At 44.2% G+C, this 14831-nt stretch overlaps 1 protein-coding gene across 6 annotated transcripts in view; it reads right to left on the bottom strand.

Annotated features, from left to right (window-relative positions):
- SLX4 (SLX4 structure-specific endonuclease subunit) overlaps positions 1-13016 on the bottom strand; it is a 34581-nt gene extending 21565 nt beyond the window's left edge. Inside the window, exons 1-7 of one of the 6 annotated variants that reach the window (XM_075767841.1) lie at positions 12857-12982; positions 11912-12015; positions 10273-10387; positions 5466-5558; positions 2948-3716; positions 1505-1768; positions 536-710 (exon numbers count right to left, since the gene is read on the bottom strand). In XM_075767841.1, coding sequence (XP_075623956.1) covers positions 536-710; positions 1505-1768; positions 2948-3317 — 809 coding nt within the window. In that variant the 5' untranslated portion in view covers positions 3318-3716; positions 5466-5558; positions 10273-10387; positions 11912-12015; positions 12857-12982. Of the gene's footprint in view, positions 1-535; positions 711-1504; positions 1769-2947; positions 3717-5465; positions 5559-10272; positions 10388-11911; positions 12016-12402; positions 12526-12856 lie in introns of those variants that run through there. The other 5 variants (XM_075767845.1, XM_075767840.1, XM_075767839.1 and 2 more) reach the window with 5 other exon arrangements.
- Between the last annotated feature and the right edge of the window lie 1815 nt (positions 13017-14831).

The raw sequence follows: 14831 nt of genomic DNA, 5'->3' as shown, positions 1-14831 counted from the left end.
GGCACTAATTTCAATTTAATTGCACACACTCTGACAAAAGAGAAGGCAGGGAGCCCTTCCCTTAGCCTCTCTGCTCTCCTTGTCAACGTTCTATAGCGCAAGTTAGTCATCTTCCTGAATAGTATCACCTTTCCCTCAGCAAACTGGGATACACAGTGACATACTAGATGTTCTCAGACAAACAATTTTTAGCAAAATAGAGCAAACGTTACTTTGTTGCCTGACATCAGTAGATCTCAAAATCTGCAGTAGTGGGTTCTCCTTAATTTTGCCAGCCACTTTACAATCGCAGCTCCTCTGCCACACTACTGATGAAAGCAGCATTGGCCTTACCAGACAAATGCAGAAGCCCTGCAGGGCCAGACAATCAGCTCTGCTTTGAGATAAAAATGACTTGTTAATTCAAGCCATAAAGGTCAATCTCATGATGCAGATTCCCTGGCTACCATGTTCTGAAATGGCTAAGCCAAGTGAGCAGTCTTACGAGGTTAAAGGGGAGAGGATGTAGAAAGGACACATCATACTGGTCTTTCACCTGTTAACATGCTGCTCTCGTCGCGTTGTGTTCATGGCTGAGAGATCTTTCTGGCAGATCTGACAAAAAAACAAGCCTGCATCCTCCAGGCTTGCCAGGGCTTCCTCTTTGGTTTCCTGCTGAAGAGCCAAAGCCAGAGCACCATCGTGCTCCATGGACGGAAGATGGGGGGTATCTGGCAAAGAAGAGAGAGATGATCTACGACAGAAAACTAAGAATCCCGTATGAAAGGAGTGGAGCCGTTATACTTGTCATTATTAGTTTATTAAACTAGACATGTAAAAATAAATTGCAATCTTTCTCTCGTGCCTTCACCTTTGATCTCTCACATGCGACAGGACTGCACTAGCTGAGCAGCAGGAGGTGGCAATTTGCTCACAGTACATCACAGGTCAGAGCCAAATGAAGGGTAAGTTTTGGCTAAAGTTTCTGGGGAGAACATGGGATCTTATACGCCACATATTAAAACACAGCTGATTTTCACGTCCGTACAGGACCAAAAGGACCTCAACTTATAAAGAACCAAACCAGAGTAAAATTGCTGTGGATTTAATTCATCCGCATAGCACACACTATTTTTGTAGAGTACTTGATCTACCAAAGACAGGGACTACCTAAGAGTTGTATTTACCTAACAGCTGCCTAACATTGTCCCAAGGGAAGGATGACAAAGTTCACTCATCCTGTTGGAATATCAACCTGTTTCCAAGAAGACAATTATCCCTCCAGAATCCAGCATAAGGTTAATTCAGCCTCAGAGAAGAGCTGGGAGAAAAGTACGGATAGTCCTCTAACAATAGAGAAAGCAAGTTTTCTCAGCAATCTGGAGTGATTTATTCAGCACTGCACACTGAACCACTAGGCTAGCTGGGAACAAAGCCCAGGAATCCGGACTGCTTCTCGTGCAACCATTTGAACCAGCCCACGGCACTCCTTCTGCATGTGCAAGAGCTAATAAGAGAAACGTACCATTCTCTGGTGGGTTCTGCTCCTGGCTTTCGTCAGGGAAGTCCCCACCAGCTACAGACTTTGGCAAGCTATCATCTGTGCTGTGTTTTAGCTGCTCAGGTGCCACTCTCTTGAACTGCTGCATTCTCTCTACTACCAGCTCTGCTACTCGCATCTTCGACCCTGCGAGCGACGGTATCTTTGAGGTGGGTGAAGAGCAGGTCCCTGGCTGCGTAGCAGGATGGAAGGATAATGTAGTCTGCGAACAGCCGCTCAGGGCATTTACTAGAGTGGGAGAAAACACCAGAGCTTTACCAGTCAGTTTTAAACACAAAGCTGAGCTGCTTGGAAGCCTTCCCCAACAGCAGCCTAAGACAGGCTCAGTTTTGCAACAGCTGTTTTTAGAGGAAGAAGTGAACAACTTGTTTAGCTATTACATGACTTTATACTTGATAACCACAGTAACAGTATCAGGCTTCTGTGCTACAGTGGAGTTTAGATATCTCTGTATCCCCTTCAGAGGAAGGAATATTAAGGAAGGCCTTGCCTGAAGGTGACTAGCGAGAACAAGCAGCAAGGCAGCCCTACAGCCCCACTCTCCCCAGCGTTCCCACCACAGAACATCCTGTGGTTCCTGCTGTTCTTCGCCCTGATCTCCAAACCCTATCTGTGGCTCAAACTTTCAGGCTCTGAGCCGAACCTGGAGTTCCCAAAGAGAGGTGGTAACAAGCAGGAGGCAGAGGCAATGCCAGACTAACACCTCAGCACACCACTGCTCTGCCTGAGGCATCCTGTCGATATGGGCAGCGTGCAAGATGGGACCACAGATCTCGCCAGCCCATTCTCTTGTCTCTGAGTGCAGTCAGCAACACACACTTCAGAAAGGGTGATCAGGACAGGACAGGTACAAAATAATCCTTTTCTTTGCTGACCTTATTTATCAGTTTAAGGACTTCCTGCACTGGTGACTGCATTCTGGCCATCAGGTTTAATAACCACTGAAGGACTAATCCTTTATGAATTAATCCAATGCCTTTCTTAACTTGTTCATATTTTTGGCCTTGACAACATCTAGTGGCAATATAATTCACCACACAATGATGCGCTGGGTGAAAAAGTACCTCAATATATTCTAAGCTTGCTTCTAGATGATTTGAGGGTGTTTTTCTCCATTCTGATTTTGCAAGAAACAGTGAATAATGACTCCCTAACACATCACTTTGTACCAATGCTTCACCTTACTGAAGGACATCTTCTCCCCGCCTGTAGCACAGAACGCACTCATAGGTTAAACGCCTGGATAAGCCTAAGTGGGTAAGTGTAGATGGAAACACAAGATGCAAGTCTGCTTTGACCAGTGCTGCAGTATGTCCCCTCCAGGTGGATTTCTGAAGAGCTCCACTGAACTACAGAGTGTTTTCAGTCCTAGCCTATTTTCTGTTTGAAAGATTTCAGTTCACTCACCTGTCAAGGTCCTCTGGCTACACTCACTGGCCACTGTACTCAGCTGGCTGGCAGGGAAAAGGTTTCTCTTTCCATCCCCTTGTGCAGTCTCACCACTACTACAGAGGACAGCACCACCATCTTCTTTGTGCACCAATGTTTGCTCCTTTGGACCCAAATCTTGAGGCACGTTTGTTTCCTTCGCTACTGGTGAGTGATGATGGTTTTGGCTCTTAGCAGCAGCTTTGCCTCTTCTTAATTTGCTTCTTGCTGCTGTGCTCTTTGACCTGTTCTGAGTCCTCTTCGCTGCCTCAACATCCCCTGCTTTTTTCTTCGCTCTACCCAAAAGATTTGCCCACAACTCTTTAAAATCATTGTCCTGTTCATCCATTGGCCTGCAGGTTCCAGTAACACTGTGGCCTAATGACACAGTGAGGACGGGAGGGCAGGGGAAGATACCAGAATCAGTTCAGGTTTGCATCCATGACCTGCAATTTTCACCAAGTCCCTTCCACCACGTCAGAGGTCTCCACTCTCCAGACTTCAATGAGGTCAACCCCGTGGGCACTTCTTCACTGTTCTGATAGTTCATTCTTCCACACTTAATTCCCAGCCATTTAGTAGACCGCATTCTCTCTCCAGAGACTACGCTTGTTTTCACACATAATGCATCGACAAGTTGGTTCTTCAGAGGTCTCTAGACCATAAGTTAAGCACCTCAGTTTGTACAGAGCACGTATAGGAGCTTCGTGATATGCTATAAGGCTTCGGAAGTACACTTACTAAAGCCCTTAAATAAAGAAATAAAAAAAGGTGATTATGTAGGATGGTTTTTGCAGATGCACTGTGGGACAGGGCTGGGGTAGACTTTTGAAGGAGGAGAGAATTTGTATAAAATAGTAAGATTATAAAAAGCATGTGTTGACCCAAACCACTATCACTATAACTGTACTACAGACATGCACAAGCCACATTAGGAAAGAAGAGGAAAGCTTTCAAAACAGATGTCTGATACTGCGTAGGCTTTTGTCCTGGAGCTCAGGTTTTGGGACAGTCCATTTTTATACGCACTTATACTTACATTTATTTAACACAAGACCAGGGAATGCAGCAGGGAAGGGGAAAAAAAAAAAAAAAAGACATCCTTCAGATCAAGCAGCTATTCTAGAGTGTAAAATTCTGGTTTGTGACACAGTAGCTTTAAAGAGGAGAGCACGACCTCAGTTTGAGAAGTAAATAAAGGCAGTTTCTGGTATTTCAGAAGCATTTCTGGGACACGTCTGAGAACAACTCTACCAAACATGTTCATCCTTTCGCTCCTCTTACCTCCAAGGCTGCTCACATTCAGGATTAGGTCTCCTGCTAATACTGAACTTTTCCTCCGAGTACTCAATAAACCATAGCACTGACCATGTTTCACAAACTGCTGTCAAATACGCAAGGTAAACAGACTGAACAAACAGTATTTTTGAATGAGTTTCTTAATCTTTCCAGCTACAGTAAGAACAGCAGTACTAGCTAGGGATTACTTGCAATAGCACTAGGTACAATGTCCAGATGGAAATGCCATCAACCCCCAGGCAACATTAAAACTAGATCTCTATTCTTAGACATTTTGATTGTCCTCTTCTTCCTACTCCTAAGTTCACTATGGTTCTGGCTATTTTACCAGAGGTTTTATATTGCTCCCAAAACCTATTTCTTTCAAGCCTAAATCGGAGTGTTTCACTTGGAATGGCAGCAGCTGTGGTTCAGTTTCTCCAGTAAAGCTCTGGGCACAGAAAGACTCAAAAAGCAGGAAAAACACATGCGAGATTGTTTTCTCAAATGGCTTGGCTGCAGACATGCGAGGCTAAGGAATGCTGGTTACACACTTTCATGGGTCAGCCTTTCCTATAAGCAATTACAGATGTTAATGGATTTATTTATTTTAAACGCAGGCTCCCAAATCAGCAGAGGATTTTGCTGTGAATCTTGGAGTCATTTCCTGTTAGAGAGAAACTGAAGTTTTATGTAGCCAGTTCATAAATTTAATTTTCCTGGACAGAATCTTGGTGTAGTTATCACTGTAAATTGACCATTTTCTTCTAAGCAGGAGACAGCATATGGAGAAAACCAGAATCTCACATCCTCCATGGCTTTACCTCTCACAGACACATTTGTTCTGTTGTATTATTCATAGTGAGTTCCTGATATTAAATTTTGAAACAGATCAGCACTTTTGTGTTTGCAATCAATGTTCAGTGCCCCAGGTAGACCAAGTCAGACATACAAACGATGCAAAACTAAATAAGAATGTATCTTACTCCTCCCTTTCCAGACTTGTATTTACAGGCTCCTGCTCTGTTCAACATCGCAGCATTTCTGATGCTGCTGCTATTGGTGTACCTAACAGCCAGTTTTGGCGAGAGTTTGTAGAGTTCGAAAAGTAATGGCTTTGAAAATAATTTCTTTCAGTATAGTATTCAATTCATTTTGGAAGATTTTAGGACTCAACAAATCACAGAGCTGGTCAAATAAAATAAACAGCAGCACTTACCTATCCAGTTAGATGCCAAATCTATAGCCCAGCTGCGCCCTTCAAGTAAATGTGGATCGGCAAAACGGTACAAAGCAGAACAAAAGATGGAACCTGGAAAATGGAAGGAAAAGTTTAGATTTAGTGTCTTTTGTACTGACTGCTTTTTTTTTTTTTTTTTGCTCAAGTTCCAAGCTGCAGGGGGAGGAAGACAGCAATAGCATATGCTCTAATGGTGCTAAGTTCTGCCACTTCCATTGATCTGTGTACTTAAAATATGTAGGTGAGTTAGACACATTGCTCAGGGCCTGCTCAGCCCAGCAGCGAGCAGCACTGCACGGCGCTGCAGAAAAAGCCCAGAACCCTTCAGAGGGCAAAACAGGTCAGACAGACTGGATAAAGCCCTGAGAAAACTGCTCTGACCCCACAGCTGACCCTGCTTTGGGCAGGACATTGGACTAGAGACGTCATGAGGTCACTTCCAGCCCAAGTTATCTTATGATCCTACAGTCTGTCCTTGCCTTTTCCATTTGGGACTAATTTTGTTTCCTGGTATCTTTCTTGAAACCAAAATTGCAACAGTTAATTCTTATATCCATTAATATTACTATCATAACCCTCTAGCCATGTAACACCCTAACCTTTCTGATGCTGCCATTTTTAGGGTCACAGGCTAAACTCTATTGAATTGAGTTCCCTGGTTTAACTGAAAAAATCCAGGAGAAAGTATCCCTTTCCATCAGTTCTGTTTGCTTCCTTTGTACTTCAGTGACTGTTTTCTGTTGAGACAAGGAGGACAGAAGCTCCAAATCCGCTCTCTTCAGACCACTCAGTATTTTATTAAATTATATGTATCACATCCTCCAGTGTCTGTGCTCTAAAATAAGAGTCATAGTCTTTTCTCTTTTCCTAGGAGAATCTTTCCTGGCCCCTGACCATCTCCATCAGTATTCCCTGAACCTCCTTCACTCTCCTTTGCTTTTTCTGAGACACGTTGACCAGTACTGCAGACAGCAGACTGCTGATGAAGAAGTTTTACATTGTCCACGTTCCTTCCCTATCCAGGCCTCACAGATTCTTTGCTTTGTTTTGAAAACACCTGCTTGTTGAGCAAAGGTTTTACCTGAACAGAGATGCCTAGGGCTCTTTCAGTATCTGGTATAGTTGAGGTGTTCCATATGATTTGTCTCTTTTCCCACCTCCATACTCTACTTTACACTCCTCTACATTGAAATTCATGAGCTATCTGCAGCTTGGAGCCTGCTGGAATCACCTCTGATCTGGACTGAGCTGAAAAAGCCGCGTCACTGCCCAGTGGGGCCACCAGGCACACGCCGAGGCAGATTCAGAACAAACCCTTGGATCCTCTTTGTTACCTTCCAGAGAGTTTCCTCTCTCAGATGGTTTACCATTCATGATGATTCTCTCTCTTTCCCCTTTTCAAAGGATTTCTGAGCAAGCTACATTAATCTGCTCTTTATTTCCTAATTTGTTGACAAATTCAAACCACTCCATTACAGTACTGTGAGACAGTCTACTAGAGAAACCAGGCTCCCATGCTATCAGGTGGTTAAAAATATACAATGACAGGTATCTGCAAAGAACTTGATGATCATTTCAACCCATTTAATAGGTACACGTAAAAGACTTACTGCCTTGTAATTAGTTCAATCACAGAATCCTTCTAAAAAAGAAAAAAAACCAAAACAGGTAAAACATCTGCTACCCTCTCACCTTTCAGAGCAGATTCTCTTTTAACAATTGAAAGAGTATTTCTTCCAACAGTCCAACCACTTGACACTATCTCTTCTGAGCTCTCAAACATACAACATCTGGGCCTGCTCGCTTTAAACTGTTTATTTGTTCCAGCAACAATTCTCCTGTCATTTCAGTCTCCAAGAATATGTCATCATTGTGGCTAGAAAGCATAGATCAATGCTAGGTAGACCTCAACAACTTGTACCCAGTAGATACCTTTTCCCCTCCCAACCCCCCGCAGTGGTGCCTCAGTATATATCCTCCTCAATTACTCATCTCAGAGTCAGAAAGCCTGACTCTATACCTTAAAAAAGGAAAGTGCCACGTTACCTTGGGAGCAATTTCCTGAGTTTCACAAGAAGGGGAAGTGGGATTATTTAACGCTAGAAAGCAAGGCAAAACGTAACCTGAATTTTTTTTCCTACATGCTCTTTCCTTGTGGTGAAAGTACAAATCACCCCATTTTTCAGACAGATCCTCTCCCCCCATCTCCACCAGTGAAACAGCCTAACAGGCAGCTGCATTCCTAACCGGGTGTAGGAAGACATGGTGCTGACTCTGCAGCACCTGTCTCCACTAGACAGGAAACACGGAGCGAGGCTGTGCTCTGTGTGCCAGGCAGAGTGGGTTGCTGCAGGAAGGGTGGCACCTTTCTCTGCAGGAGCATCTTCTCCCACTTCCTCCACCAGCAAGATCAACATAGGAGTGGTCCTGACAGTCCTGTAAGGCTGGTCAGAACTTAAGGGAAAGTCAAAGAATGGGATCAAAGTGACTGATACACCTCAGTCTTCAGAAATGAGTTAACTGCCACGGCCTGTATGAACCTAGGCTGCTAATGACAGTGCGTTGACAGTGGATAGGATGATGGGATGCACGCTGTTGCGTTGGCACTGAAAGTTTTATCACCCCTCTCCCCTTCTCCTTTTTTGAAGGTCTGAAGATCTGAAGGTTGGTAGCAAAGCTTTCAATCATGCCAGTCCAAATACTGCAAAGGGAAAGAATGTCTGTAGTGTTTGTTCTGGAAATCACACCAGAAGTTGGTCCCTAAGGATTCTTCCAGACCAAACTGTATAACAAAAAAATACTCCTACACATTCCTGACGGAGAAGAACCTACATGTCCACAGCATAACTTCTGAAAAAGCATATTATCCTCCATACCTTTAGAGACTCTCTTCGCTATAGCCTATTCTGTCCAGGTTCCTGCACTAACCAATACCTTTACCACAGTCACTACTCTACAAAGACACAACACTAGATCTGTACAGTGCAGGGTCTCTGTGTTTGTGGAAGGACAAATATATTAACGCTGAGGACAGCAGCACTTGTTCTGTGAGGAGAGAACAAATGTAAGTGCAGAATGGGAATTCAAAGCCAGGTACCATCCGAGCCTTCCTGTGCCAGAAAAGGATAACAAAACCAGAAGTGGAAAATAGGAAATGACAAATTAGCTCAAGTCTATATCAGCAAGGAAACGATAGCTAGGAAAATCATAATCAATTCTAACGAGCAATCATAGCAATGACAGTATCAATATCTACCTGATGCTACCCACTTCTATCACCTAATATCCTGTCAGAGTACCACGCTCACATTTCTTTTAAAGACTACACCTCCCCCTGCTAGTACCTTGTACATATGGTGAAGCATTTCATAGCCTGTAAAAAATCAATCACATTCCAGACATGAATTTTAAATCACTACTTACATGACAAAATGTTCCTTTACCTTTCAAATGCTGAGATACTAACCTTACTTTATAAAGCACTTCACCAAAATAGGTAACTCTTACTTTATACCTTCTCTGGAAGGATAAAGGGGAAGTGAACATAAAAATAAAAACTAACGGTTGTTCAGGTGCAAATGCTCATGGCTTGTATGCAAACACAGTAGCATACAAATCAGAAATATATGCAGCTGGTGTTTCAAAAATGCTTACTTGATTTGACTGAAAACAACAAAAATTAATAATTTAAACAGAACAATACAATTGAGAATTAAGGACTGAATAAAAACATTTCACTAGAGGCCCCAAAAATCAATAAAGAGAATAATACTTATTAAAACTTAATTTGGTTTTCAGAGAAAGAGAAGTAATTAGAGTAATAATAAAAACAAATATGTAAACCAACATCATGATAAGGGAATTGGACGGCACTGCACATAAACAAGGAATTGTATTAAAATGAGAAGGGGGTAGAATTCCGTAAAATTAGTTTTCTGGTCAGAAAAGGTAAGGACTTTCAAAAAGAACTTTTGGTGTACATCAAAACCAAAAAAGAAAAACCTACTAAGGCTGCTAGATCATCATTAAAAAAATTGTAAAACTGTTAATACTGAGAATATGCAGAACTAAATATTCTTATAATATCCATCCCATGATATTGATGAAAGTAGCCTATTTTAACAGTAATCCAAAGCGTACTCAACAGCAGGTATTGACAGTATTTCTGTCAACAGAATTAGATTGTTTGCAAGCAGAAGTCATTGTGATTTTTCAAAAATGACAATTAGGGAAGTAAACACCCATCTTTCAGACTGAGATCAACGCCAGGTGGTTGAAGAAATGGCTTACATGGGAATTGACGAATAAAGATGGAGAATAAAATTAATAACAATCAACACAGTTTTATGAAAACCAAGATCTCCTATGTTAAGCTAATACCTTTTTAACGAGACCTCTGTGCGTTAACAGAGGTGTAATTCTTTTGGAAACCATTAAAGAAGTATCGAGGGACAAAATGATTAATTAAAATCATACAAAATCAATACAACACATTTAAAATTATCAAAATGTAGCTAGATAGGTTTCAGAATGCAACTGCAAACAGCAGTCACCAAGCACATATGTTTCTAGAACCATCCCACAGCGATTAACTCTCTGCCTATCTTGTTTTTCTATTATTCAGACTTAGGAAATGAGTTAGGAGAGACATAAACCACCACTGCTCAAGCTAATGATGCAGAGAAAGGAACCGTTAGATAGTGCTGATGACAGACAGAGGCAGAAAGACGCAGACCACTTGGTAAAGTAGCACAAAGTCATCGTTTTGGGACAAGGCCATACTTACAGGATAAGCAAATCTAACCGGGGAAGCAATGATTACAAAGGAGTTTGGAGTCCGGACAGATCATCAGAAGAATGGCAGGTCCCTATACGAGTCTGTGGCCATATCAATAGGTACCCTGCAAGAGTAAAAAGGTTACATCTCCTTTATAGTGGTGCAACTGTTACAGTGAACCTACATCAGGATTCATTCATTGCCCATGGACCATACAGCGTAGGAAGGGTGCTGTTTCGACCTGCCTTTTCAGTACCCAGTACAAAGCCTTACCCAGCCCATTTTTCCAAACTGACCACAACGTGACCTTATCCCAGGTGTCTGACTATTCAGATACATATAAATTTTACCACGTCAAACAATTCCATCATTTTGTAGTTCAAGAATGGAGAAGTCAATGTTACGGATGTTTGTGGCAAGAAAAGCAACTGAATAATTAATGAAAAAAGTGAATATAAAGAGAAGTAAGAACAGTTTAATATTAAATACTTAAGCCATTTCTCTCCAAAATATAAAGTGAAATTTAACACAGTATCTTGATTTCCCCCCATTCTCTAAAACAGAAAGATGCTTGCTTTGAAAAAGTGACCAAACTCACCATGGATTTCTACAGCTGATCTAATAATATATCTTTCACACTAATGTTTCCTTAATTTATAACAACTAATAACTTGCTCTCTTCTCAGCTAAAATCACATATAAGACCTACAGTAAAATACACAATGTACTGCTTTGGGGATATGTTGCTTTATCATGTTTCCGTGCTATCATATCTGTTCTCCATACTCTGGCGACCATCATAAACAGGCTTGGTTTACTGTTCTGAAAATACACTTTTAAATTTCTTCCTGTTAAAACATCTTCGCCTTTTATTAACTCAGTTCCTTTGCCTTCTCAATATCCAAATATATCGCTATCTATAGACTTGATGTGAGCGCTCTGGGAAACTCTGGTATCGTACCAATGATCTCATTGATGCATAAATGTGTATCTTCCACGGACGACTACAATAATAGCAAGAGGTCAGCTCTCAGACAACGATGTGAATTTCTCTGTGTTTAGCTTTCAGGAAAATTCTTTCTAGAAACTCTGGACAAGGGCTTTGAATTCCACTGAGGACCCTGGAGCATAGTTTGAGTTTCACTAGCATACAATAATGTGTCAAACATCCTGTTTAAATTGCTATTTTCTACCATTTGACAGTTTCTTTGGAAAAAAATTCTAACAAAAATTGACCCAATGGGAAAAGCAAATGCTCAAAAGAACTCAAGGTCCATTTTCTTCCAAATGTAAAGCTTATGATAAAAATTCTTTTTCTGTTTCCAGTCTTGCCAGTAAAGCAATAAAATGACTTCTGGTTATCCAGAAAACTGTTTTAATCCAAACAGCAAAATCAAAGGAGAGGAGGGACCAGGAGGGAGATGAAGAATAGGATATGAAAGCTAACCACACAAGGGTCTTTTTTTGTAGTTAAAACAGTCACTGTACCCAGCCTGTGATTTTTAAGTTTATACAGGAGCCAACAGACTGAGCATCAGTCAACGGGCTTTACTAGAGTCAAACAATTTAGTACGAATAATCTATGTTCTTGCCCAGCAAATGCATAATTTCAGTTTTATTTAAAAAACAGCATGGCTAAAAGAAGCACCTGTCTATCTGCAGGATCAGGGACAAAGTGCTGCCAGTAAAACAGCCAATACCCACTGTTTCCCCTCAGGGCAGGCCCATATGCTGCTCCTCGTGCCCCTGAGCCTGGAAGAGAAAGATAAAATTCCACACTGCTTCATGAAGCACCTGACAGACTCCTCAAATTTGCTTTACCCTGATAACACTGCTTGAAAGAAGTTTCCTTTGAGACTGAACGTGTTGAAGTTTTTAATGAATCATAGAATCATAGAATTTTTAAGGCTGGAAAAGACCTCTAAGATCATCACGTCCAACTGCCAAATCCTAGCAGTCCTCCCAGCAGTCAATGCATGCGTAAACTCTGATGCCCTTGTAATAAGGCCTTCCGTTGAACAACCTTGCCTTTGCTTCATCACTGAATTTTCACTTTTGATGCCATGTTAACCTCAAGGATGGAGCGTAACCCTACCAAACAGCTACAGCGCAGCAACGAGCTACCCCTCTGAACCCAACCTGAGGTCCCATAACGCATCAGCACTTCAAGGCCACGCTCAGAGGTGCCCCACGGTTCCTGCTCCCGGCCGGAGGGCGAAGGCCCGGGCTCCCCTCAGGCTCCGCGCCCCGGCAGGGCCAGGGAGGCCCGCGGCCACCAGGCCTCACGGCTCGCGCCTGAGCCGCACCCTGTCCCACACGAGGGACCCTCCTCCCGCTCCGCAGGGGCGTCACTTCCCACCACCGAGGTCACATCCTCATGCAGATTACGTCGCACCCCGAGGGGTGACGCCAGCCCCAGCATTCGACGCCACCGCCTCCCCGCCAGCAGGTGGCGCCGCGCCGCGCTGATGGCGCCAGCGTCATGACGTCACGCCGCCAGCCCGCCGCCGCCACGGCGGCGCGGCTCGCAGGGCCGCTGGCGTGAGAGGGGCTGCCCCGCCCGCTCGGCCCGCCGCCCCGGCCCGCCGCTGACCTCTCCGCCGCGGCACGGGCTCCCGCCGCTCCTCACGCCCCGCCGGGAGCCCCAGTGCCCAGCCGGAGCGCATGCGCGGGGCGCCAACCGTCTCCCTCACCCCGCAACGGGCACGGTGCGCATGCGCGAGGCTCCTGTCAGCGTCCCGCCGGCAGGCTTCGCGCATGCGCGCACGGCGAGGGCCGCACCCTCCCTGCGCAGGCGCGCGGACTTCCCGCCACTGGTTGCTATGGTGACCCCCACCCCCCCCCCCGGTCCCCAGCGGCGTTGCCCCCGCGGCAGGGCCCGGCCGTCGCCTGGTCGGCGGGGGACGGAGGCGGCCGGGGGCACTTCCCGCTCCTCGTCCCGGGAGAGCGGCCTGGAGCCTCCCCCCGGGCAGGCAGCGGCGCTGGGCGGCGCCTCCTCAGGCGAACCCGGCCTGAGGCGGGCGGTCCGGCGGCCACCGGGGGCGGCCGTGCTCCAGGGGAAGCGGCGGCGGGCCCGGCTCCTCCCGCGGCCTTGCAGCGCGTCGGGGCCTCAGCCGAGCCCGGGCCCCGTCCCGGGGAGCGTAAAATGCTGGAGCAGGGCCTCGGCTCTGACTGCAGCTTACCGAATAACTACTCCGGAAAAAACACCCCCAAAGAGAAAGCATACAGCATCACATTGCGTATTAATTCTTTTTGAGAATGCTAAGCTATATAAATACTCATATGCAGAAATACACAAATTGTAAATAGATAAATACATACCCTGTGTTCGCGAGCACAGAACTGTCATTTATAGTCGCTCCTCTTCACGTACAAAACTTGAGGAACTGCAGCTAAAGCTTGTTGCATTTGTAATGCTGTGGGTCACAGTGAGCGCAGTGCTGCTCGGAGGGAAATTAATGGAAGTGCTGAAATTTCAAGGCGAGCAGTTACATAGGTCAAGTTTTCACCCAGCTTATCTGTCAAAAGAAAGAGCATTGCCTTTTTATTTCATACTTCTTACTACCTGGGCTTGAACAGGAAAATGGATGCCATGTTTCCCACTACATTCAGTTCAGGCTTAGACACCTTATACTGAATGTTAACTTGGAGTTGTGATCAACAATGATTTCCTCGAAATGAATAGTTAGTTGTGGCCAAAGGTCAGTAGGTATAAAATCACCAGAGGTGCGGCGAGGGCTCGTACGCTGGCTTTGCCTTTTGGATGCATGTTTTGTGTTGAAAACAGGATTTCTTTCTCAACACTTGGTACGGACGCGGCAAGAACCAAAATCACTCCTCGATGTCAAGAGGCAGAAGGAAGAGTTCAGCAGCACACACAGAGCACACCGTGGCTGACATTCCTATTACTTTGCTTCCAAAACATCAAGATAAGCATTTTACTACCAAACACAAAGCACTACTACTGAGCGGTACGACGGCTCCTTTACACATAACATTTCTTTTTTTCACAATTATATCTTGGTTTGTAATTTGATATCGCCAAAAGAAACACTGTCATAGCGTTGCCCGTATGGAAAGCTTGTAGAAAAAAAAAATTAACTACAACTTGCACAAATGACCGAGCTCCTCAGGCACCATGCTGCTTCGCTTCCAGCAAAGCAACTGAATTTTAACCCATGCTCAATTCAAACAATTTTAACTGGAAACCCTTAAATTTTAAGCAAAGAATTGGTGCCCTCGGTTATTTTGGCAGGACCGATGGGTCTATTTTCTGCAGTGAAATCTCCCCGGGAGATGCAACGTGCCCATGTCAGTATGAGAACCCCAAACTGATATGAAGAAATCCTTTGGTTTGTGTCTTTCAACACTTCTACTAGTTTATTCAAGTTCTTTCTCAAGTTGCTACGCTTATGGGAATTAGAAGCAGTCTTAAGAAAATCCTGCAAGAACTTGCAAGCGAACATTGCACAAACATAGTGAAAAATACTCCGGTTATGATGTTCTGAGACACCGCGGTGGTTCCCCAAGAACAGCTAAGCCGAGTCACAGTAACATTTTGTTGCACA

This window comes from Balearica regulorum, chromosome 15 (genome assembly GCF_011004875.1).
Source record: "Balearica regulorum gibbericeps isolate bBalReg1 chromosome 15, bBalReg1.pri, whole genome shotgun sequence".
Classification (NCBI taxonomy): Eukaryota; Metazoa; Chordata; class Aves; order Gruiformes; family Gruidae; genus Balearica; species Balearica regulorum.
The sequence above is the reverse complement of the archived record's forward strand: the minus strand, read 5'-3'. Positions and strand labels throughout refer to the sequence as shown.